At 56.0% G+C, this 23,065-nt stretch overlaps 1 protein-coding gene across 1 annotated transcript in view; it reads right to left on the bottom strand.

Annotated features, from left to right (window-relative positions):
• Positions 1-3,341: 3,341 nt before the first annotated feature.
• CACNA1E (calcium voltage-gated channel subunit alpha1 E) overlaps positions 3,342-23,065 on the bottom strand; it is a 150,312-nt gene continuing 130,588 nt past the window's right edge. The window contains exons 39-49 of the mRNA XM_055724493.1: positions 22,821-22,948; positions 15,467-15,563; positions 13,640-13,745; positions 12,372-12,479; positions 11,739-11,839; positions 11,335-11,441; positions 10,586-10,694; positions 9,147-9,275; positions 7,440-7,620; positions 7,144-7,337; positions 3,342-6,564 (exon numbers count right to left, since the gene is read on the bottom strand). Of these exons, the coding sequence (XP_055580468.1) occupies positions 6,025-6,564; positions 7,144-7,337; positions 7,440-7,620; positions 9,147-9,275; positions 10,586-10,694; positions 11,335-11,441; positions 11,739-11,839; positions 12,372-12,479; positions 13,640-13,745; positions 15,467-15,563; positions 22,821-22,948 (1,800 nt within the window). The 3' untranslated portion in view covers positions 3,342-6,024. The remainder of the gene's footprint in view (positions 6,565-7,143; positions 7,338-7,439; positions 7,621-9,146; positions 9,276-10,585; positions 10,695-11,334; positions 11,442-11,738; positions 11,840-12,371; positions 12,480-13,639; positions 13,746-15,466; positions 15,564-22,820; positions 22,949-23,065) is intronic.

The following is a 23,065-nucleotide window of genomic DNA, read 5'->3' as shown; positions in this document are numbered from 1 at the left end:
GCTTTGCAGGGGCAAGTAGGAGGAAAGTAAGGCAAAGGCAGAGAGAAAGAATCTAGTAAGATGAGGCCTCTTCCCAGGAAGGTTCTTTTCGCAGGAGAAGAGCCAGGTTGTGGGGTGATGATTTCCAGCAGTCCCAGAGAAAGGACTGTTCATGTCCCCCAGGTGCCTGGATTCAAGACAAGCTGTGCACAGCACTCGCTGCGGTGCCGGTACTCTGGGCAGGGACTGCTCCCTCCTCCTGGGCACCCGCAAGCTGCCTGGGTGGCTCCACCAGGACCTGGGGATGGAAGGGCCCTGGAGCATCCATGGGCAAGGTGAGGGGAGCACACAAAGGCCAGGTTTTGGTGCTTCTGGTGGCCCTGTCCCCTGTGGCTCCCCAAGTCCTGGTGAGGAGAAGCAGCCCCAGCACTTCTGCCAGCCGCACGCCAGCAGCATCTGTTTCTGGGGTACTTTTGTTCCCAATTTATCCCCTGTCTCCTGGAGCTATTATAAGCAGGTACAATCTGCATTGCCATTGTTATTCAGATGATGTACAGATAATTTTAACCTTTCTGTTCCATTTGTCAAGGGGCTTTTTTTAGCCTCTGTGCCTGCCAGGCAGAGAGCTGGCTCTCCGATAGCAAAGGCTCCCCGCTTTGCAGCACCAGTTTCCCTTGGTAGGGTGAAGCTCTGCCTTCCCTGCATAGCTCCAGATATTTTTCACGGCCCCAGATATGTTAGGGGCTTTGGAGAAAGGCAGCAGAGGAGGTTAAGCACTCAGCTAGCTACATCCATCACTCATCCTGGCACCGGCCTCCCAGGCAGGGCTCCGTGAGATGCCCATCAGAGACCTGCACACTCAGTCCTGCTTTCAAAAGCAGCCATTCAGACTTAAGACACTCACTTCAAAAAATGTTAATTCAGGGCTACTGGCCCGCACAGGAGGAGGTCTTCTCATTAAACTGCTTCCAGTGCTGCTGCAAAGCCCTCAGTGATGAAGAAGGCATCAGCACCATTCAGAGCTTTCCCCACAGCCAGCGATGTAGATCACTCTTTTGGCTATAAAATCAGAATGTGCTTCCCAGCCTGAAAAAATGCTGGGCTTGCTTTCTAGCTCCTGGCTGTCATTGCATCCATCACCTGTGCAGGTGCCCTCAAAGCTGGGCCATCTCTTGGGCAATGTCCCTATGGAACTGTACACTTCCCGCTGAAAACAGGCTTTTTAGCACTTCACGAGCCAAAGAATTGAAAACAAAACCTGACAGCCTTTGAGAAATAAGAGGGTAAATGCACAAAGTAAAGGGCAACAGAAAGCCAGTTCTTACAGGTCATGGTGTCTGGGCTTGGTCCTCAGTGGCACCATGCAGAGCTGGGTAACAGCGTGTGGGAGACACACAGGGTAAGCTGGGCTCAAAGCAGTCCAGACGCAGAGCACAGCAATTGCCTTCATCCTTCCCTGAGCTCTTCTTGGCACAGCACCCTCCCGTCACCGGGAAAGAAAAAGAAGAGTCCTGCTGACAAAGCCATAAAATATCCCTGTCACCCATGCTCAGCCTGCAGACTGCCACAGGCTGCTGACTCGCCTCTGACTGCTGGAGAACTCTCTGTGCTTTAAACAGCTCTGCGAAAAAGAAATACAAGACCTGACTTCAGCATCTTTGCTTGACAACTCACCCATGAGCTTTGGACCAGGCAACAGCATCTGAATCCACTTGACATCTGCCGGGCACAGGCGTGGAGGGGTGACCAAGCTCGCTGAACCTCCCAAAGTCCCAGATCCCGACAGGTTTTCCAAGCCAAACCCTTCCTTGCATTTCCCCAGCACTACGATGTCATTGCGGTGCTCTCAGCTTTCCCCAGCCATTTTGCTGCGGTGTTGCTGTTAACAGCCTCAGGCTCTCCTGGTCCCAGCCCCCTCATAGCCCCCAGACCCCCGGTACCCCCCAGCTGGTGTGTCTGGAGGCAGCCAGGCATAAGCCGCAGCTCCCCTGGGATGATGACCCTTCCCAAATGTGCTCCCTGCCTCTCTCCTTCACAGCCCCCACCCTGTCTGGGGACCACAGGGATGCCAGGGCAGCACTGTGCCCATGCTGGGGAACACCCATCCTATGTGATGGGGCTGCCCAGCACAGGCTGTGTGCCACCCCTCCCTCCCATGGGGACCTATTTCAGGGGTCCAGCATCTCACCCAGGGTGCCCGCAGCCCCACCAGCGTTGGGGGGTGCCAACAATATAGGGTCTGTGGCAGTTCTTTACAACAAGGTTTTATTTTTCTTTCTTTTTGACAAAAAAAAACCCCAACATTGAAGTTGAACATTGCCGTCAGTCAGTTTGGTTCCCCGTTTGGGTCCAAATGAGCGTGTTACGTTACATCCTGCCCCAGTGCCTGGGGGGTGAAGGCAGAGCATTTCCCACCCACCCACCTTCCCTTGGCCCCAGGAGCTGCCAGCCCCACGCTGGGGGGCTCTGCCCTCCGAGGCCTCACGGGGGGACAGGAGGAGGGTGCTGGGACAGCCAGCCCGGAGGGGATGGCAGAGCTCCATTCTCCAGGGCTGCCTCAACTCCCCACACACCCTCTGCAGTCCCCACAGGACAGAGCTTCAAGCCCAGTCCCAGCACCAAACTGGGAACTAGATGCATGCTACTGGTGAACTCCTGCCTAAGCAGGGGCTTGTCCTGTGCGGGCAGAGGTTGAAACACATCCCCCGCTTTCTCATCCTCCCACGGTCAAGCACAGCCAGCAGCCACTGATGGCGAGCGCAGCGGCAGATCCCCGGTGTCTGGAAGGTGAAGATGTCCAATAAACCACGGACGAGAGATCGTACAGCAGCAAAGTGAGTCCAGCACCTTGAAAAGCAAGACGCAGGCTGCAATGGCACCTCGGGGCTGGTTTTCTTTCCCCCTTGGCATAGTCTTTTCTGTGGTTCTCCTGGGGGTTGTTTTTGGTTTCAGAGGCGTGCTTTGGAGGTGCCACCTTGTCCCTATGGGTCCCTGCTTGCTCTCCTGCCATAGGAGCGGGACCACCAGCTATTGCAGGAGAGACAGGAGCAGGCTGGTTTTGGGCCCCCTTGGGGAAAAAAGGGGCTCTGTTTCACTTCATACAGTTCTGTACGTTAGCAAAACACAGGGCTTACTTATCAAAATAGCTTGGGTCTGGACGCCGCAGCCCACTGCCACGTGCGGATGCGCCCCGAGGAGCTCTGCCCCAGCCTGGACCACCAGTGCAGAGCATCGCAGCACACTGCTTGCTGACCCCATTCTGGGGCCCAAGAAAGAAAAACACCCAAAGCTTGAAATCCGCATGAAATGTACACCCCACTTTGGGAGCATCCCTCCCTCCCTCCCACCCAATAGGCACAGACACAAAAAGCCACCCTCTTCCCTCCTCATGGGCTGTTACTCAGAACCCGGCGTATTGTCAGACACCTTTCTGCATTTAGAAGTAGACGATGCCAGCACCTATATTTAGAGCACGTATGGCATTGTCTCCCCTGGCCCCAGCCCCCCCACATCCCTGGGCCTGGCCCCCACGCACGATCCCATGCTGCCCATCAGGCCTGCCTCCTCCAAACTCCGGCACAGGCAGCAATGCTCCAGCAGCTTCGGGTGGAAGCCACAAACTGCTCGCAGGTGGCTGGAAGGGGACAGACGATGACCAGAGGGGGACAGGAGATGCCCATGCCATCAGCCAGCACCAGGGACCTTCCCCACAGCTGCATGGGGCATGGTTTGCCCCCAGGCACCTAGGTGGAGGATGCAGGAGCTTAGCCAGAGGGATGGAGAGGGCCTCCTGGGGAAGTCTGGAATCCTTTGGCAGCTGGAAGTGTCCGTTCAGGAAGCACGGGGCCAGCAGGGACCCACCGAGGCAGTAGGAGGTTTTGGCTCCACAAGGGCAGCTTGACCATAAGAAAGAGAGGGTTTGGTCCACGATGGAGCCCAGGTGTGGGCAGCCTTTGGAGCTCATGGGATTTGCTTCTTGCAAAGCAGAGCTCATCTGGGAGAGCTCACAAAGTGATCGGGGCAGAGGCTGATCTGCACATGCAGGAGCAGGCCAGTTTGTGCCCATAGCATCTTCTGGTTAGGAGAAGACATGGGTTATTCATGACCAAAGCAAAGCCTGGCCGGAGCTGCTGTTCAGCTAGCCAAAGGGGCTGGAGAACAGCCCTAAGGACCCAGACCACCACAATTCGCAGCAGAGCAAAGCCATGGGACGAAGGCACTGCCTGCCCCTGCCCAGCCCAGCAGGCTGAAGGCCACGTCCTGTCTCCACATACGTGGCCACACCTGGCCCAGCCACACCGACCAGCCCCCCAGCCCCCAGAGCAAGCCCTTCCCTGAGGCTCCAAGGGCACAGCACCCTCCAGCTCCCCAGGACCATGCTCAGGCTGACAACAGACAAACCTCACAGCAGAAACACACCGGTGATCGCCAGGGTGAGCCACCCACCACCACAAGGCCACCAGAATCTGCCCAGGCTGGCAAAGCATCGCACCCACAGTCAAGGGTGTGTGCGGATCATCAGAGCTGACAGCACATAACTACCAGATTAATTAATGACTGGCATTGGAAGGTGACCCTGTACTGCATTTTCAGTACCTGCAGGAGGCCTGAGCCACCCCGCTCACCCCCTGGACCATGCTCCTCTCCCAGAGCCCCGCCGGCTCCCAGAGATGCACCTACCCCTGCACCAGGCCCATGGGGTTTGCAAACCCAGCCCACCCCCACGGCAGCCCCCCTGGGAGCGGGCAGGGGCCAGGGCTGCAGGGGAAACTGAGGCAGAGGAGGTGCCAAAGCCAGGTTCCTCTGCCAGGAGGACACACTAGGGTACCGTCAGGCATGCATGTACATCTTCTCTCCCCTGCAGACATGGGAATTTTCTTTTCCTGGCAAAACACAACACAGAGGCCTCTGAGAGGTTTGGCGTCAACCCCTCAGCACCATTGGCACCAGGCGAGCCGTACGCCCAGGGACACCCCCGTCCTCGTCCCTTGGGCATCCCGCCCCAGCACAGCACAGGGCTGCCCAAAGAGCCCCTCGCCACAGCCACCTCTGACGGAGAAAATACCATTCCCAGCGCTGGAAACGGCCAGGGCAGGGCGAGGGGAGCAGGGTGATATTCCCAAAGCTCTGCTACAGCGACGGGTGCGCAGCAGCTTCCCAGGGAGGCTTGATCCTGCCCCGCCAAAGGGGGTGCGGGCAGTGACAACCCCAAGGGGCTCCCCAGCATTGTCAGATGATTAAAACAAATCCATGTATGTGTATATCTTTATATATACAGCATATAAATATATATACACACACATACCGTATATACACACACAGGCACACCTAGAGTTCTCTGTATATAAATAAATATATGATGGTGGGAGACAGGATACATTTGGCAGCACTGAGCACCCCCCACCCTGCTCCCACCTGCCCCAGTACAAACCAGTTGGTTTTGGTTTTGCCACCCCCAACAGGCAGAGCCGCTCTGGTCTGCCCAGTGCACCCCAACCCCTCAGCCCCCGCACCCCGACATCACACCTCGCCCCTTTTCTGGGCTGGATGAGAACCTCGGGGAGGGAAATCGAAAGCCACAGCAGCACGAGCCCGAGCGACAGAGCAAAGGGGGGCCCTGGTACCCTCTCGCTGGGACTGTCTGGCCTCGGGGAGCGGAAAACCATCAGGACGAGCCTTCCCGGGGGTCCCGCTCAGGACAGGGAGCGGGGCCGCGGCTTGGGGGGGTTCTCACTTGTCCCCCAGCACACACACCCAGCCAGGCTGCTCCGCTGCCCATCAAATGCTTCTCTGTGCAGAAAAAAAAAGTGATAGTAATAAATGAAAGTCGACAGATTTTAATTTTTTTTTTGCACAAAGACTTTTTTTCTTTTTTTTTTTTTTTTTTTTCTTCCCCTCCGTTCCGGTCGGTTTGGTTTTCTCCTTTTCCCCTGCACTTGGTTTTGGTTTTGTTTCATTCCCAGGCGTGGCGAAGAGCATGCATTGGAGAGGGGCAGGGCAGCGGCAGGGCGGCGGGGAGCTGAGATGGGGCTGGGCGGGCAGCTTCTAGCACTTGTCATCTTCCTCGGTGTCGCTGAGCACATCGATGCTGGCCCCGCACATCACGCCCTGCCCTGCCCCTCGCCTCCGCCGCCGGTAGTGCCCGTTGGGCATCTGCCAGCTGTGCCGCAGCGGCGGGGCTGAGCCGATGGTGTTGGAGCGGCCGAGGCTGGTGGCGACGGCAGCCTCAAAAGTGAGCGTCTCCTCCTCACCGCAGTCTGAGGCATGCGAGTCGTCGTGCAGGGCCAGGTAGGGCTCCGAGATGTAGCGTTGCGGGGTGGACTGTCGGCTCTGCTTCCCTGCCGGGGAGCTGGAAGACTCGGTCAGGCCGGCGGCGTTGGGCTCCAGGGTGGAGGAGAGAAGCGGAGACCCCCCCTCGCTCTCATCGGCGGGCGGCGAGGCATCTCCGGCGTGCCGCAGCATGGAGGCGTAGGAAAGGAGGGGCCGTGGCTTGGGGGGCACCGGCGGGAGCTGGCGGCGGCCTCGCCGGGGGGTGCTGGTGTCCGAGATGGAGGGGATGGAGCTTTCACTCAGGGAGCCCATTCCCTGCAATGCACCAAGACGCAATGGGGAATACAGGGGCGACAGGCAAAGCCATGCACCCACTCCCCCCAACCCCAAGCCTGGGGTCTCTGGAGCATCCTCCCTCTTGGATGAGGCCCCGCCGCACCCTTGCCTGCCCCATCCCGGCCTCAGGGTGTGCTCCATGGATGAGGATGGTGTCTGCTCTTGGTGGTCAAAAGTAAAAAGCACCCACAAACCCAGGACGGGAGGAGCTAATGGCTCGCCAGCTGCCAGTTTCTACGGGCAGTATCTCCGTGGGCTTCAAGCACACTCAAGCACTGGCATTTCCAGGCTTGTGGAGCTGGGACGCCTCAGCCTTGGCAGGGAGCAGATGCCACAGTGGTGAGAGGATCAGTGTGGAGATCCACCCCTCTTCCCAAATGCTCTACAGGGTGCTCAAGCAGCCCCAAGCTGTTCAGTTCACAGGGGACAAAGAAATGCCTCTGTAGGGAGGAGAGACAGTGCAGAGCTCCTGGAGTTGGGGCTTATCTTCCGGATTTTGGCAAGGAGCCTTTTCTACACCTCTGTTTGTGCTTAGGAAGGGGGTTTTGTCACACCCACCTGCCTGTTGGGTGTCTGGGACCTGCCTTCGCTGGGTGACCGGGACTCGCGCCGCCGCTCTGGCGACTCGTCGTGTGCCTGGGGACTCCTCTCTTCAGAGTTGCAGCGGGAGATATCGGGGGACAGCAAGTGCTTGCGCTCTTTGGATCGGCCCCGCTCCCTGCCGCCTGAGCGATGCCCGTCGGACCGGTGGCCTGCAGGACATCCCCGTCAATCCCCACTGCCCCCTCCCCAGGAGCAGATGTTCAGCTGGGGGGGTTTGGCATTGGTATGGGATGGCACCCGTCCTTGCTTACCCGAGTCAGTGTTGAGGCGCCGGGCGGAGAGCTGGAGTGAGGAGTGGTAGCTGCGCCGGCGGGACTTGTAGGTGTTGTCGCTGCTGCGCTCCATGGAGAACTCGTCCAGCCAGGAGCTGTTGGTGCGCTTGTCCCGGATGGTGGAAAACGATCGTCGCATCGAGCTGGTGTCTGTCACCACCTGCAAGCAACCCCGGCCAGCCGGGGAGGGGGTTAGCACCAGGCAGGGCTGGGGGGATGGCGGCCGAGCAATTACCAGTTCACCTGCCATCACTGGCACACCAGCTTCTGGGATGGGGAGATTTGGGGGGGGGGGGGGGGGGGGCAGGCAGCCAGCCTGAGCCCAGCACTCCCATATTATCTCTGCACAAACGAGGGGTGGGAGGAAAGTGGGGTTTAGACTTTGTGCTCGTGGGCTCCCCTTCCCCAGCCGGCCAGGAACCATGCTCCACAAGCAAAGCCAGAGACAGCGATTGAAGCCAAGGTGCTGAGTGTTGGGGGAAGAGCAGCAGCATCCCACCCCAGGTACGGGGACATGGAGAGTACCAGACGGTTGCCACCCTGGCATCCCTCCCCACCTTGCCAACAGGGTCAAGGGCAGCGAACAGAGACATCAAAGAAGAAACCACTGACAGAGGGGATCCTTCAGTGCCCTTCACTCCATGTTTATTTTCCCAGCTGCTGCCACTTTTCCAAACCCCTCCCCAGTTGTCCTTTATTCCCACAACCCCATCCCCTTCCCCTGCACTCATTCCCTCTCTCCCTGCTCACGCTGTTGTTTTAACTTTCCTCTTCTTTTCTTTCTTTCTCCCATGCTTGTCCTTTCTACCTTCTCCTTTCCTTCTAGCTTGTGTTCTCACATGTTTTGTGGAAAACATCACTACCTCCTAGATTTTCGTTTGCTTTATTCTAGCAGATTTTTGCCCCTGCAGCTGCAGGCCATTCTCCCTGTCTCCTCTCCTCCCGCCATACCCTTTCTTGCTCCTATCCCCTCCTTCTGATCATCTCCCCCACTGCCAAATGGTCAATAAAACCCATGAAGTAAAGCCTCCCTTCCTTTTCACACCCCCCAAAGTGCCATGACATATCACATCAGCACCAACAGCAGGACCTGGTGCTTGCACCACCACCTCTGTGAGGAAGCAGACCCAGAGACTTCACAGCAAAACCAAACCCCACAAAAGTGTCTGTGTCTTGGTGGAGGCTGAGTACAAGACAGAACAACAGAGAACTGGGCAGACAAACAAGGAGGTGAGATGTGGCTTGGTTCCCCTGGACAGACGGAGAAGCGTGTGCATTGGGACAACAGGAAAGGAAGGAAAAGGTGTTTTGTCACCTGGGAGATCATCTGACAGTTGGGCTGGGACTCCTCGAATCTCAGCCAGTGCCCAGGGCTGAAGGAAAGGAGGGGTGTCCCACTGTGGGGGGACCCTGCAACCTCCCAGCATGGCCCTGCTCCACCGTGGACCTTCCACATGAGCAAGGAGATTGGTTCCCTGGCTGCAGGCTGCTGCTGGTGTCCCCCATGTAGAGGAACAGCAGCTCTTCTACTTATGCAGCACCCCAAAGATGGGGAGATGCTCCGATATTGGGCTGCTGGGGAAGCCATGTGGCTCACAGGACTTGCTCAGTGCAGAGAGAAGCCCCAGTGTTACCTGGTAGGCTTTGCTTGGACCCGGCACCCGTGGGGGCTTTGCTTGGTTTTACCTGGGGATCCACAGTGAGACGAGGCATGGAGGAGGCCCTCCCAGAGACAGCATGGTCCTGAGTGTCCACGGGAAGGTAGCTGCCACGGTTAGAGGGCTGCACTCTTTGAAACTCCCTAACCTCTGGCTCCTAGAAATAAACACACAGCCAAGCTCTTGGGATGGGGTTGGGGCAGGGCAGCGTGCTGCTTCTGCCCCGTCTGTAGGGCACAGCCCTGCTTGCTCTCACCTGGGGGCAGAATTTAAGTGGGCCAAAAAGAGAGTCTAAGACATATCATCCGACATGTCACCACTGAAAAATACTCTCTGATCCACAATCTGCTGCAGGTGAGCCCAGACGTGGTGCTTCAGGCTTGCCTGATGGCCAATTCATCCTGCACCTCTTCAGTGGCAGTGGAAACCCTGCCTGGATCTGGTGATGCCTTGACTGCCTGGGCTTTAACACCTTCTCCTTTTGCCAGAAGGGGACAAACTTACAGGATTTTCTCTCTGACCCTGCTTTAAAGACTTTCTGACCACATCCCCATTAAAAGAAAGCACACATCCCAGTTTAGGGGACTCTCTTGTACAGGACGTGGTGTCAAGGAGATGGGCAGGGAGTGACCCTGGAGATCTGCTAGAAGGTGACCTTATGGGGAGGGGGCAGTCTCACCTGCCACCTCCCCGCTGGCAAGACAGTGGCGTGGGCAGGGTGGCCGAGGCAGGGGACACCTGCCCGCGCAATACACAGCTCACACAGAGTATTACAGACCCCAGGGACATGGACCGGGCTGGAGATGCACAGTGGTACAACACTGCATCCAACAAACGTCGGGGTGGTGCGTGAACGCACACACACAGACATGGAGAGATATATACAGATATGTCTATATATATTTACACACACACAGACAGACGCTGCTGCTGCTGGCCGGCATGTGTGTGAGGCCAGAGGGGTGTGCTCCTGTTGGAGACGGTTTGACAGCTTGGTTTGGGACTGGGGACACCAGCACTGACAACAAAATGAACATGAATCCAAAAAACATCAGATACCATCACTCAGCATGGAGTAACCCACTGAAATGAGCACTCAGTGGAAAAAAGAGCAGCCTGTGAAGAGAAGGATATTTTACTGCAGGACATCGGACCTTGGTCACAGCTCTTGCCCCAAAAGAACTTGCCTGCCACCACCAGCCAGGCCTGGTCCAGGGATGGCTGCATCTCCAGCGCCTGGGCAGAGGCGAGGGGCCAGAACCCGAGCTGAGGGACATCCAGGGACATTTGTCCCCTGCTTTGGATCTGTATGTGACTCAGCAGCTGCCATCCCTCCACTGTACTCGCTGCCACAGGGGCAGGGAGCAGCATTTTGCCACCATGCCAGCAGCCCCACACTTCCCCGTGCCCACCAGCATCCCCACCGAGATCACACGCGAGCGCCTGCCAGGCAGTGTGTGACTTTACCAAAGACTGGTGCTCCTGGAACTGCCCGTGGGCCGGATCCATGCACGCCAGCTGGAAGATCTCCTGTGGTGAGAGTGGGCTCAGGGAGGGGAACCCACTTCGGCTGCTCCTGCAAAGACAGTCCAGCTTCAGGGAGGCCACAAGGTGGGTGCTGCCATCACTGGGCATTGCCTCTCCAGCGGCTTAGAGCTGGGGAGCCCCCATGCTTGCCCCTGAGCCTGTCAAGACCCCTAGGACAAACATCATGTTCCTTGGAGAGCTGAAGTGGTGCCCAGGCAGGAGAGGACACCAGTGCCCCAGGTCCCATGGCAGCAGTGGGGACATCTCAAGTGCAGTGCCAGCAACTCCCACCATCTCGTTCCCACCAGCCAGGGTGCTGGGATCCCGCACCGACCCTGCACCACCCAGGAACCCACTGCTCAGCTGCTCTCGTGGCTCAGGGCCATCCCAGTCCCTCCTAGGTAAGACAGCTTGCATGTCGTGCTGGGATTGCCCTGTGAGAAGAGGGACCACGCAGACACCTGGCCATCCCCCTTGGCCACCTCCGCTGCTGTTGGCGATGCTGACACCCACCAGCTACCTGGAATCCTGCAAAAGCTTTGTGCCAGGGGCCTGGACTGGGTTTCCCCTGTTCTCAGCAGCTCCTTAACCCTCTGTGCATCCCAGTGCCAGCTCCAGAGAACAAAACGAGGGCTGCAGGAACAGAAAAGAGACCGGACGACCTCCCTCCTCCTCAGAACAATACTCACAGGCCCGAGAGGGTGTCTTGCTGGAGGTAAGGCAGAGCCTTCGCGTTCGAGATGATTTCCTGCGGCAAGGAGGATGGCTCCATGCGCTGGAACATGGGGGCATTTTTCTGTATTGAAGAAAGGTAGAAACTGAGCCTGTAGGAAATGCAGATGAACATCCAGTGCTTCACCAACCAAGCCCCTGCTGCTTGGGAAGATGACAGCGTGCTCCTATTTGCTGCTGGGCAATGAGGTTGCAAGTACGCATGCCTTGTAGTCACCAAACCCCAATCTGTTCCACCATCTTCATCCCTCAGCTGCATCCCATGCAGCTGGCTGTACATTTGGTTGCGACATTGTGGGAAGCAGCGAGGGTGCTCTGAACAGCCCCATCCTGCCCACGACATGCCCTGGCTGAGCCTCACCTGCTCCTCCAGCTGCTGCCGCTGCTTCTTCGCTTTGCTCTGCTTGTAGTAATCCATGATCATCATGGCTGCATATATTTTGCCAACAGTCAGGTCAGAGGCTGAGAGCATAAGAGGGAACAAAGTGGGGACACTTGTGTCTTAACAGAAACAGCAGGTCTGGACACTAGCACAGATCTTGGGAAGAGCCCTGCTGAGGGATACTCTGGTCACCCTCAAACTCTGCTCGCCACTCCAAAAGAGAGATGAACACCCAGACACTCCATGTGGAGATAAAATGGATGGAGATGGCTCAAAAGCATCCTCATCAGCCACCAAGACACACAGCCTCATCACATCATCAGATGTAACAGAGCAAGAAATGCTCAGCCTCCTGCCCCAGTATGCTCCAGAGATGATTTGCAGGAGACTCAGGGTCTGGCAGTAGATCCCTGCAAACTGGGCTATTTTCAAGAGGGTTCCCAGGCAGCCAGGCAGAGCAAGGCAGAAGCCAGCCTGTACGAACACCGACTCTTTTCCCACTTCTCCCCAAGCTGGGGACAGGTCTGATTGGTCCCCCACCTCCCTTTGGGAAGAAGTTGTTGCAGGTTTGATGGCAACTTGGCAGTGATGACAGCCCGCAGAGAGACTCACTTTTTGGCATGGGTACCAACAGGTCAAGCATCTTCTGGGACAGGTGAGGCCAAATGGTCAGGATCTCCTTTTGAAGTTCAGAGTCTAACTGCTGCCAATCTGCACCACCTTGAACAGCAGGGTGAAAAATGGCCCATGTACATCAAGATCTGGCACCAGGGTACAACTAAAACCACCCCTTTCCCATCCTGAAGTGAGGTCCATGAGCAGCAACAAGCTCTCCGGGCTGGGAGGGCCATCTTGCATCAGTGAGCCTGGTCTCCTGCTCTCACAGGGAAACTTTCCTACCATCCCCTCCATATGTGCCTCCATCTCCCCATCCCCTGCCCTCCCACTCAAAGCTGCCATCCTCAAGCTCGCCTTGGGTCCGTCTCTACGGTTCCAATCCTACTCCAGCCCACACACACCTGCTGCTGCCCCACTTTCTCTTTTCTGGTGAGCAGATCATGTGCTGGTGAAAGAGCAGCTCCACTTGGTAGAAATTCTTAAATACTTGGCAATGCTCTCTGCAAGGAGAGCAGAGCACTCTGGCCAGCAGTGAAGGGGTTTGCTGAGCTTAGGAAGACCCAGGCTCAGAGGGATCTGTCACCATGTGCCAATTGGAGACATCCCAGCCCAGGGCAACTCAGACTGGGCTGCAGGAGACCCAGGTTCAAATCTCTGCTTTATCTAGAGGGGCTTGAACGCCTTGTTTCAAGATGCAAGGAGCTGTTTGAGCACTGGGCTTTTGCTGGTATCTTGCCCTGGTTGGGTTTTCTTCCAACAGCTGAGCTGTTCCTAGGGGATGTTTTATTGAAAATGGCAGGTTTCTTCAGAAAGTTTTTGATCTGATGAATCAGAGCGTTTTCAGCAATAACAACAAAGCAGGTTTTCCTGCTCTGAACATTTTGTCTTCCCCAAGAGAGAGACTGCTGTTCCTCACAGCCTTAGGAAGCCAAGCACATGTGATCATTCCCCTCCTTGGTTTGGTTTTGTACATGAGGAGGGGAATTCTCCCTCTCCTCCATTACACAGTGGACATCAAGCTGTTTCTGCTCTCTAGAAGCAGCTTCTAGTGGAAAACTAGCCACCTCTTCCCTAAAGAAACAGGGTTTTTTATAGAAAGCGGCAGAAATTTGCCTGTTCAAGGTAACCACTTCCATCCACGTGCCAGGCTCTGGGAAGCCAACACCAATTTGGCTGTGATGTCCTCAGCCTGCCCAAAGGATGAGTGCTGGTCACACTGAAACCTTCCTGGCTCTGTCCCCTCTCTCCCCCACTGACCTTACCTTTGGCAATTTTGATGTCCAAGGCTGTGCGTATCAGCGCCATCAAGGTGGAGGTAAAATGGACCGTCATGTCCTCGGCCACGGGCATGTTCATCAGCACCAGTCTCTGCGCAAGAGAGAGAAGAAAACAGCGGACGGAAAACAATATCGAAAAACACATCGACCAGGCTGGAGGAAAAGAAATTAAACATTAAACAAAAGGGAAAAAAATAAAAATTAAAAAATAAAAAGCAACAAAGAGTGTCAAAACAGCACAGCCAAAAAAGAAGGGCAAGGATCACCCCACCCCCCCCACCCCCCGGCTCCTTCCACCCCAGGACACCGGCTCACTGCCTTCCAGGGCTCCTCCTGCACCCCAGGAACAGCCCCTGAGCCCCCCTCCCCATGGCACCGGGGCTGCCACGGCACCTCCCGGCACTTTTGGGAAGACACACCTGATCCATCAGGGGTGCGGGCATGGGGAGTGCTCAGGGAGGGGAGAAGGGGCTCAGGTTTCCATTCCCAGGTAGTTTGACTTTCCAACTCTCAACCCTTCCCACCTGGGGCAGGGGAGAGGAGGGTCCCTAACCTTCAGGGACTTCAGATCAGCTGGATTCCTCTAGCATGCTACATCCTGGCGCTCCCTTTTTGCGTCTTTCAGAGATGAAGTTTGCCAGCACATGCACAGGGACCAAATTATCCAAGGGTGGGGAAGGAAAGGAGGGGTAAAGAAAGTGCAGAAGGAAAGAGAGAAGGGCAATCAAGGCAGGTTAGACACGCCATGCTCCTTCCCCACCCTGGGCAGGCGGGGTGCAAACCGAAGTGACCAGATCCACTTTCCAGAGAGTATATTTTGCTTTGTGAATACCTTGGATCATCCCTTCCCTGCCCATTCCTTTTCACCTGGCTTCTCATGTCCTTTCCCTGCCTTCAAGCCTCAGTTTTATTCCTGGAAAAATGTGATGGTGGATGTACACGTGCGTGAGCGAACACACGAGAGCTGGAGAGGGTGGCAGCACATTTGCAAGTGTGCTGAAGTCCCCCCTTTGCTAGCCCTGAATGCTGCTGAAAGGGCTGCTGGGCAGCAGCCCGTGGCCAAGAAAAGCTTTAATTTGCTCCAGACCTGGGCAACAGGTTCTATAGCTTCAGGTCTTGTCCTAGCAACTTCCATCCCACGTCCTTTAGGGTCTCCTATGCTCCTGCTCCATGCCTATGCAGCTGGGAGCACGCTGTGCCTGTGCCATGCGCCAGCTGCAGCCACCACCCCAGGTGGAACAAGGGGGTAAAACTCAAGAGACACCTTTTGAAGGCACCTGGCTTTGCCTTGCACAAGCCATCCTTTGGGATAGCTCGTGCCAACGTGCCTGGCTGCTCACGCACTGCAGAGCTGCTCCTACAGGCTATGTCCTTGCTGCCCACCTGCTTCCCATCTCTTTAGCCCTGTTTCTGCGCTGGCAAGGACAAGGGTGGTTCCAAGCCCATGGTCAGCAAGCTCCTAAGGACACCTCGCTCCCCTACCTGTGCTACAGGGTTGCTCCTCACCTCATCTTCTCCAACCCTCCCACTTCCACACTATTGCTGACCCTGCCCCTCCTCTGCCACTGGGGTCCTCCACCCCAGAGCTCCCAGGGCTTGTGAGAGACCACAGCAGCATCACATACGTGGGCAGTGGAGACCAGCCAGCGTGGCCAGGGCTCCTCTGAGCACACCAGGCTCCCCAGGAGTGAGCTAAACACATGCTGGATACCCCCAACGCCTCCCCGGCTCCCCGCAGCCCACCTCCCGCAGCTCCCTCGAGCCCCGGCTCCTGCTCAACTCTAGCCCCCGTAGAAGGAAGGGTTGATCTACCTTATAGGCCACTTTGGAAGGACATCTCTTGCCGAGGCCTAGCGGTGGTGACATAAGAGTCAGCATTTCATACATCTCAGTGTAATGGATTCGGCCACTGCTCATGAAGGGGGAAGGGGAGGGAGGGAGATGCAGAGAGAGAGGAGGCATTCCCAGAGAGCAGAAAAAAAACGTACAAACAAAAATAGTACAGGAAAACAGGAGAGAAAAAACAAACGGACAAACAGGAAAAGAACAGGAAACCCGTTAATCAAGGCAAATCATACATGAGAGACTGTCCTGATGTGGATTTATAGCACTGCTCACACAGACCCAGGAATGCTGGCAGAAGGCAACTCACCCCTCGCCTCTCTGCTGCTGGCCTCAAGCGCCTGTCTCGCTAGCAGTCTGGGAGTCCTCCTCTGCTCTCAACCCCTTTCCTAAAGCCCTCCAGCAGCCCCCACCTTGTCCCACAGGTTCCAGGGCTGTGTGCGAGTGGTATAAATCAGATACACGGCACTCGAGCCATGGGTTATTTGAGATAACGGTGGTTTGCACCACAGTGCTCTGTGGCCTCCGTAGCATCTTCCCTCCCAGGGCGGGGGGCCGGGGTATTGCTTTGCATCGCCACCTAACCCATAGCCGGAAGGCTGTGTATCCCCAGCTCGTCAGGTCTATGCAATTGGGAGGCAGCATCTTGCATAGAAGGCAGTGGGCCAGGGTCACTTGTCAAAGGAAGATGCCCAGTTGCTTCCGTCTGGCTCTGCGGATGGACCACTTTCCCACCATGCACCAGTGCAAAAGGCATGCTGAATTGGCTGAAAAAACAAAACCGGGAGGAAAAGTTGTACATGCCATGCTCCCGCCCTGGCTCTCTCCCACATGCGGCTGCAAGTTCCACCAGGTTGGAGTTTAAAGAGTCTCAGCAGAGGCAGCTGTTTGGGCCTTCCAACATCAGGGTTTGTCTGGGTTTCCCAAGGGAGGCAGCTCGGAGGGACCCCACCTCGCGCTCCTCTGCTCTGTAAGAACCTGCCTAGGACCGCTGCAGTGAGGAACGCTACCAGGCCACCCGATGATGCCTCAAGCCCTCTGCCAGGCTGAGATATTTGGGCTGTCTCCCTCGCTCTGCACATCCAGGAGGCTGCTCAAGTACATCTCCCAGGGATCCTGGGCTTGGCCAACTCTTCTTCCCCTCGTGCCAGGCTTCTGTCCTGCACTGCAACACGTGGGATGGTTAACAGGCAAGGGCAAACTCACAACAGCAAAGGCATTGACCTTTACAGCTGGGCTGGGAGGATGCTGCTGGAGAGGAACTCATCTCGGCTGGGGTGGCCTGGGAGAGAGGACATTGCCAAAAAATTAAGCACTCCCTGTGGGATCTTGGCCTCTTCCCTACCCAGGTGCTCAGAGCAGTGTGGAAAGGGTAGAAGGTATCTCCTCTTCTCATGGGTTACCGCTGGTTTGGAAGCAACCCCTGGCCAAAGAGGCATCTGCCAAGACATGACATTTTGGGTATGAACTAATGGTGACAACCTGCAAGGGGAGCTGTTTGGGGTGCAGGCACAGACCAGGCTGGGCAAGCCATCTCCTTTGACACACCTAAACAGGGTGGTAAGAGGATTGATAACAACACTGGAGAATATTAAATGCGATGATCAAGAGGAAATATCCAGGTCCAGGAGTCCATAAGCAGTGCCTTGCAGAGCTGGATGTGCACCAACTCAAGGCATCTGAAGGGGAGAAGAATTTTCATGCAGGAACTTAGTGCAAAAAGGAAGTGAGACAGTGATCTTCCACCCACCCTTCCTCTCAGTACACTGTCTTTTGTACTGAGGTTCTCCACACAACAAAGGAGGAATGGATTTCCGCAAAAGGAAGAATCTGCAAAAGAAGGACCTCACAAGAACTCTGCTGTTCTCACAGACAGGCTGCGCACTTTGCTGCTTCTCAGAGTAGATATCCTAAAGCATTTTGAACAGCACAGCAAACCACATCTCCAGAGAGTGAAGCACGGGCAGGCACGTGGAAAGACATCCATCTGAACAGGATGGCTCCCAAGAGCTGGTCCAAGCATGGGTACATCCTTGATGGGAGAGCTGTCCTGTGCCTGGACAGAGATGCGACCTGCAGCTATGGCATAGGGTGGCTTGTAAAACCACCGGGCACTTAATGGCTCAGTCCTGGTACTCTGAGAGAACCCTGTGAGTGATGGGTTCACCTGGGGGACATCTGTCCTCCTGTGGTTAGGAAATAAGTACTGTGCCATACAAGGCTGTTTGGAACAGAGCACCAGGACAGCAAGTGATGTGAGAGTAGATTCAGGAATAGGTCATGTCCACAGGGACTCCAGTGTCTATGGAGCATTCACCTGACCCATGACCATCTCAAGGGCTACTTTAAGGGGGCAAAAGTGATGCCTTGGCTCACTTTTGCATGACTGCTAGAAGCAGAGGGAGTGAAGAAAGGCAGAGAGAGCCTCAATGAGTGAAGCAGGCTGCCAGGATAAAGACCCAGAAAGGTGTGGTTACAAGACCTGTTCTCCCCAGCACAAGGATGGATCTTGCTGAACTTTCACAGGAAGCCTTTCTGCATCAATGTCTCTTCGTTAGCCCACCTGCGGATGGCTTAGCAGGTGTGCTTCTGTACCATGCTGCACCACTGTGCTGCATCCTGAACTTGCCCAAGAACCACCTCTTCCAGAGCAAGCTCTCCACTGCTCCATGAACACACTGGTGGTTGTTTCTACAAGTCATAGTTGTCACATTGCCTGGAAGGATAGGGGTGTGGGCTCCAGCAAGGTGAACCTGTGCATTGTGATGTGCAAGGCAGGTTCACCAAACTGAAAGGTGAGCAAGTTGGGCTGGCATTTTGGGATATGGACCATGGTGGCAAGATGCAATGACCGTGTGGGTTTTGTTTCTTCATTGATTGCCTTTTGAAAATTGTTCCAAGGCAGTAGGAAGCCCTAAAAATCACTCGTGTCCTTGAAATATCTCATGCACAGGGAGGAGGAGACAGAGGTAAAGCAAGGATGAGATGGGCATGGTCTCCCTCACATGACAGCAGAAGCTGGTCTCACTCTCTTTGCCTTTACCTTCCCCGAGTTTATCCACCTTCACTGCTCTGTCCATCCCACAGTCAGCAGAAAGGCCAGACTGCTGCAGAGCTGCCTCTTCCCAGGAAGCACTACAGGTACCCTTCTGAGCACCAGGTGATCCAGCTTAGGAGAGCAGTGTTTGCCAGCAAAGCCCTGTTGTCAGTGGAGAAAGACTAGCAATTCCTTCTGAAGGTGTCTTCTGTCTGCAGGGACCTGGGGAAGTGTCCTCAGCAAAGCCACCATCCTTTTCCAGGGATGCAACAGAGAAGAGTGGAAAGACTGCAAGGAGCTCCTCCTTGAAGAGATGAGCCAGCTGAGATTCTCGCAAGAAATCTCCTATCCCCAAGTATCTCTTCGTAAATGAGATACTGAGCATCCAGGCCTTGTCTTGCTTGCTCTGCTTTACTTCTGGCGGTCTACTTCAAGATTTCAAATGTGTGCATTATCCCCACGATCAGCTGTGGAGGGTGACAGACCTGTTCCAGGGATGCTGGCTGGAAGAAGCATTTCTGATGTGGCAAGAGGATGTGGTGGCTACACCATGCCACAGCAAGGAACCCTCCTCCTCTGCAGAGTCAAGATTAAGGGCCAGGGGCATCTGAGCTCCCCTCGTACATCTCCTCAGATGCTGTGAGGAACTCAGAGGGAAGAGCAAGCTCTGTGGTCAATCCTTTCATGCCATGGACACAGACATAGGCATTGTGGCACTGGAGAAGGTGACAGGCGCAGGATTTTGCTCAACTGTCACCACAAAATAAAATTTAAAGTGCAAGTCAGAGAGACACAAGGAGGCCAAACTGCTGCCATGGACACATGGCCAGCAGCTGGGAGCTTGGTTCAAGCAGAAGGAGAGAAGCTGCTGAGCTCCGGAGACGTGCCCAGGTGCCACCACCTCCCAAGCAGGTCCGGCAAGCTAAGGGCAAGACTAGCAGGAGTCCTGCTCCCCAGAGACACAGTCATGTGTCCTCCAAGCACCACACTTAAGGCAGAGTCTCTTGGGTACAGCACAACATCCCCCAGGGAGAGGGGTCACCCTGGCCTCCCCGTCCTCCCCCCAGTCCTCACTCTCCAAAACAATAGCAAAGTCTTCGACATCCTCCTGCTTTTGCTCCTCTCTTCTCTCCCCAGGAGCAAACCACGACTAAGCCTCCAAAAAACTCCTGCTCCCCACTTGATGGCACTTTGGGAAGGGAAGCCAAGCCGGGATGATGGCACCTGGCCCAGCACCCTTCGGGGGCTCTCTGTGCCGACGGAGCTGGGGCAGGGGGCTGGCTGGGGGACACAATTTGTTGAAACCCACCCTGGGAGGCTCTGAGCCCCCCTGGCCCCACTCATGCCTCCCCTCGCAGGGGACAGCTGCTGGCTCTGGGAGGTCGCGGACCTCTTTAAACTCGAAGGAAAGCAACGTCAGGGTTCCCTCGGGAGGCGCGGTGGCAGTGGAGCGGGGGGGAAGGAGGGGTGGATGGTGCGTCCCGTGGCCAGGTTGTGGCAGAGGACTGGGAGGCAAACCTTGCACGCCACCCTGTAGGGGCAGTTCTCTCCTAGGCCCAGAGGAGGCGAGATCACCCGTACTAATTTGTACATATCCTTATACGAGATCCTGCCGCTGCAAAGGAAGCACAGGTGGGTTAATAGGACACTAAGAGGGTGGAGGGGAGGATGGAGGGCTTAACTGGGGAATGCTGGGGCCATCTGTGGGGCAAGACCCCCAGGGGTGCATGGGCCTTCTCCTTCTGGCTCTATCAGACCCAGAGAGCAGAAAGCCGTGAGCATCAGCTACTGCCTTCTTCACCACGAGTCAGCTCACACCTCCTCACGCTGACCCATTTTGACCCTGGAGAAGGACAGTTTTGGTGGTGAACACCACCCCATCACCCTTTCTCACCATGCCCCTGGCCACCTACACCTGGTGGGAGAAAGCTGGGATTTTAGATGGCGTGAATCCAATCATGGTTGGGTTCTAGCCACCACGAGCCCTTTCGATGGAGTTGTGTCCCATCACACCACCAGAGAGCCTGCCCTTGCATAGCCAATCCTCTGGTCCTCACAAGGTCCCAGGGAGGTTGGCAGCTGAGTCACTTGTATCTCCAATATCTGGGGAACCTGAGACAGGGAGAGGTAATGTGACCAGCTGGTGACCGGTGGCTGTGGCACTAGCACCTAAGTCTCTCGCGGTCCAGTCCTGTGCTCCGACCACCAGACCACACTCTGCCAAGGGTACACATTATTAGAAGCAAACCCTCCCATACACACGCCCCTTCTTGCCCACAGAAGCACATCTCCCCAGACCCAGGTGCAGTCATCACAAGATACGGCCCGTATCACTCCTGCACCAGCTGAAATAACGAAGCAGTTGAAGCGGAGAGCTGGCAGGAGAGGGCGCAGGGGCTGTTGGGTGCTGAGCTCCCCACCCCAGACCAAGTCCTGTGGGAAACGGGACCGCATGGGGTGGAAGTGCTGAGGTGCAGCGTGCTGCAGCCTCCTGGGCATCCTTAGACAAGCTTGGAGGGAAACCAACAAGGAGGCAAAGAACAGCGTTACCGTCCTACCCAGCACCTTTGCCTCTGGTTTCTCCTTGCTCTTCTCCCATTCCCTTTCCAATGCTGGCCAGAGCTAACCCAACCATCCGGGCAAAACACATCCCTGAGCCCCCCAGGTGTTGGGCAGTCTCCCCATGAGACCTTCACATGATGGTGTCAGGATGCAGAAGTGCTGCCCCACTCAGGTGGTGGGACCCATTTGGATGTACTCACCCGTTCCTCACCCAGCAACAGGGGCCAGGGCTGCCCCCATGGGCCCAGCATCATTGACTCCTGTGCATGTCCCCTAACCACTGGCTACATATCATGACGAAAGAGCATGACTTGCTTAGAAATGAGAGGGGTGCAGGGCATTGGTAGGACAGCTCAGACATGCCTTTACAGTGACTGTCCTTGAGACCCAGGCCATCAACACGGAGAGTGAGCACATGTGAAATGCCTGGTGTGAAGAAATCCTTCCCAGCATCCATGAATGAGACACTCCACACTGAGCAGCTGGGTGTTTCACTGCTCTCACCTCTTCCTTCTCTAGCTGTCCATCAGGACATCTACTCACCCATGCTGACCTCTCCCCCTTGCACAAGGCATATTCACCCACTAACAGGCAAACCCCAGCACAGCAGTAAGTGCTGGAGGAGGCCATGCAGGGAGGAACCTGGCCAGCACTGAGCTGCACAAGGTTGGACAGAAATGGTGAAGGAAAATGTGCCAAGAGCTGATGATATTGGGCATAAAAAAACATCTTGGCTGGAGCTGGTCTCTCGAGGGACAGGACGTTAGCAATAGAGGTGAAGAGTCTCCAAAGGGAGCGTGTGTGGCTGCCAAGGGCTCTCAAGCTAAGATCGCCCACGGTCCCCAGCATAGCAGTAGTGGGTCAGGGTTCCAAAGAGGCTGTCCCTGGGCTGCAGGAGAGAGGAAGGGGCCACACAAGGCACCCTTGTAGTACTGGGGCTGAGTAGAGGGCAAACAGGCTCCCAGAGCTGCCAAAGGCTCCACACTGCCCTAGGGATGCTCCAGACCATCCTGGGAGGAGCGGCAGAGAGCAAGTCCTCTGCAGCAGCAGTGGGAACAGAGCCAAAGCTCAGCCACCCAGGGTACGTACAGCCGCTGTGAACCCGTCCCACTGCCAGGAACGGGCTGCTGCCTGCGAACGGGAGCCCTGGTCACTGGGGTCCTCATCAGCAAAGGTGTGAGTGCAGGGAACAAAGTCCTCCCATCTCCACAGGGGTGAGCAGGCTGGCCAACATAGGAACACAATTCCCCATACCCAAATGCACTCCAAATGAGGTCCTCAGTAGGTGACTTGGCAGGAGGCCAGCAGATCCCCACCATGTCCCCATGGCTGGGAACAAGCCACACTCATCCCTGCTCTGACAGGGAGCTGTGGGTGCTGGGGACCAGGCGGTGGAGCCGGTCTCAGGGCAGAGGCACCCCGCTGACACACAGGGACAGGGAAGGAGGCTGAGAAGGACCTGCCCACTGGCCAGGGAGGAGAGGAAGAGCAGGAACCTTCAGCGCTCAGGATAAATACCACGGCAAACTTGAACATCACCCAAGACACCTGTGCCACCAGGCACTGCAGGAACTGGGCTGCTCCCCTTGTAATAACTGTGAGCAAGAGCAGCCCGTCCCTGACCATCCCAGGCATCGCAGCTGGTTTCCCACAGCAGAACACAGAGATGGCCATTTAAAACCAGCTCTGAGAGGTTGCTCAGAAGAGAAGGAGCTGGCTACATACCACGCTGCTCTGTCATACTCTGCCCAGATCCGAACAAACTCATCTAGATGGTGAGGTCCCAGGATGGAGGAATCCCGAGTCAGGTATTCAAAATTGTCCATGATGACTGCCACAAACAGGTTGAGCATCTAGGTGAAAGGGAAAAAGGCAGAGAGAAAGGAAGGTCAGGGGGAGCGGCAGCCGAGAAGGGAAGGGAGAGGGAAGGAAAAGTGATTGTGGGGAGATGATGGAAGATGATGGAAGAT

This window comes from Falco cherrug, chromosome 12 (genome assembly GCF_023634085.1).
Source record: "Falco cherrug isolate bFalChe1 chromosome 12, bFalChe1.pri, whole genome shotgun sequence".
NCBI lineage: Eukaryota > Metazoa > Chordata > Aves > Falconiformes > Falconidae > Falco > Falco cherrug.
Note: the sequence above shows the minus strand (reverse complement) of the source record. Positions and strands in the feature narration are given on the sequence as shown.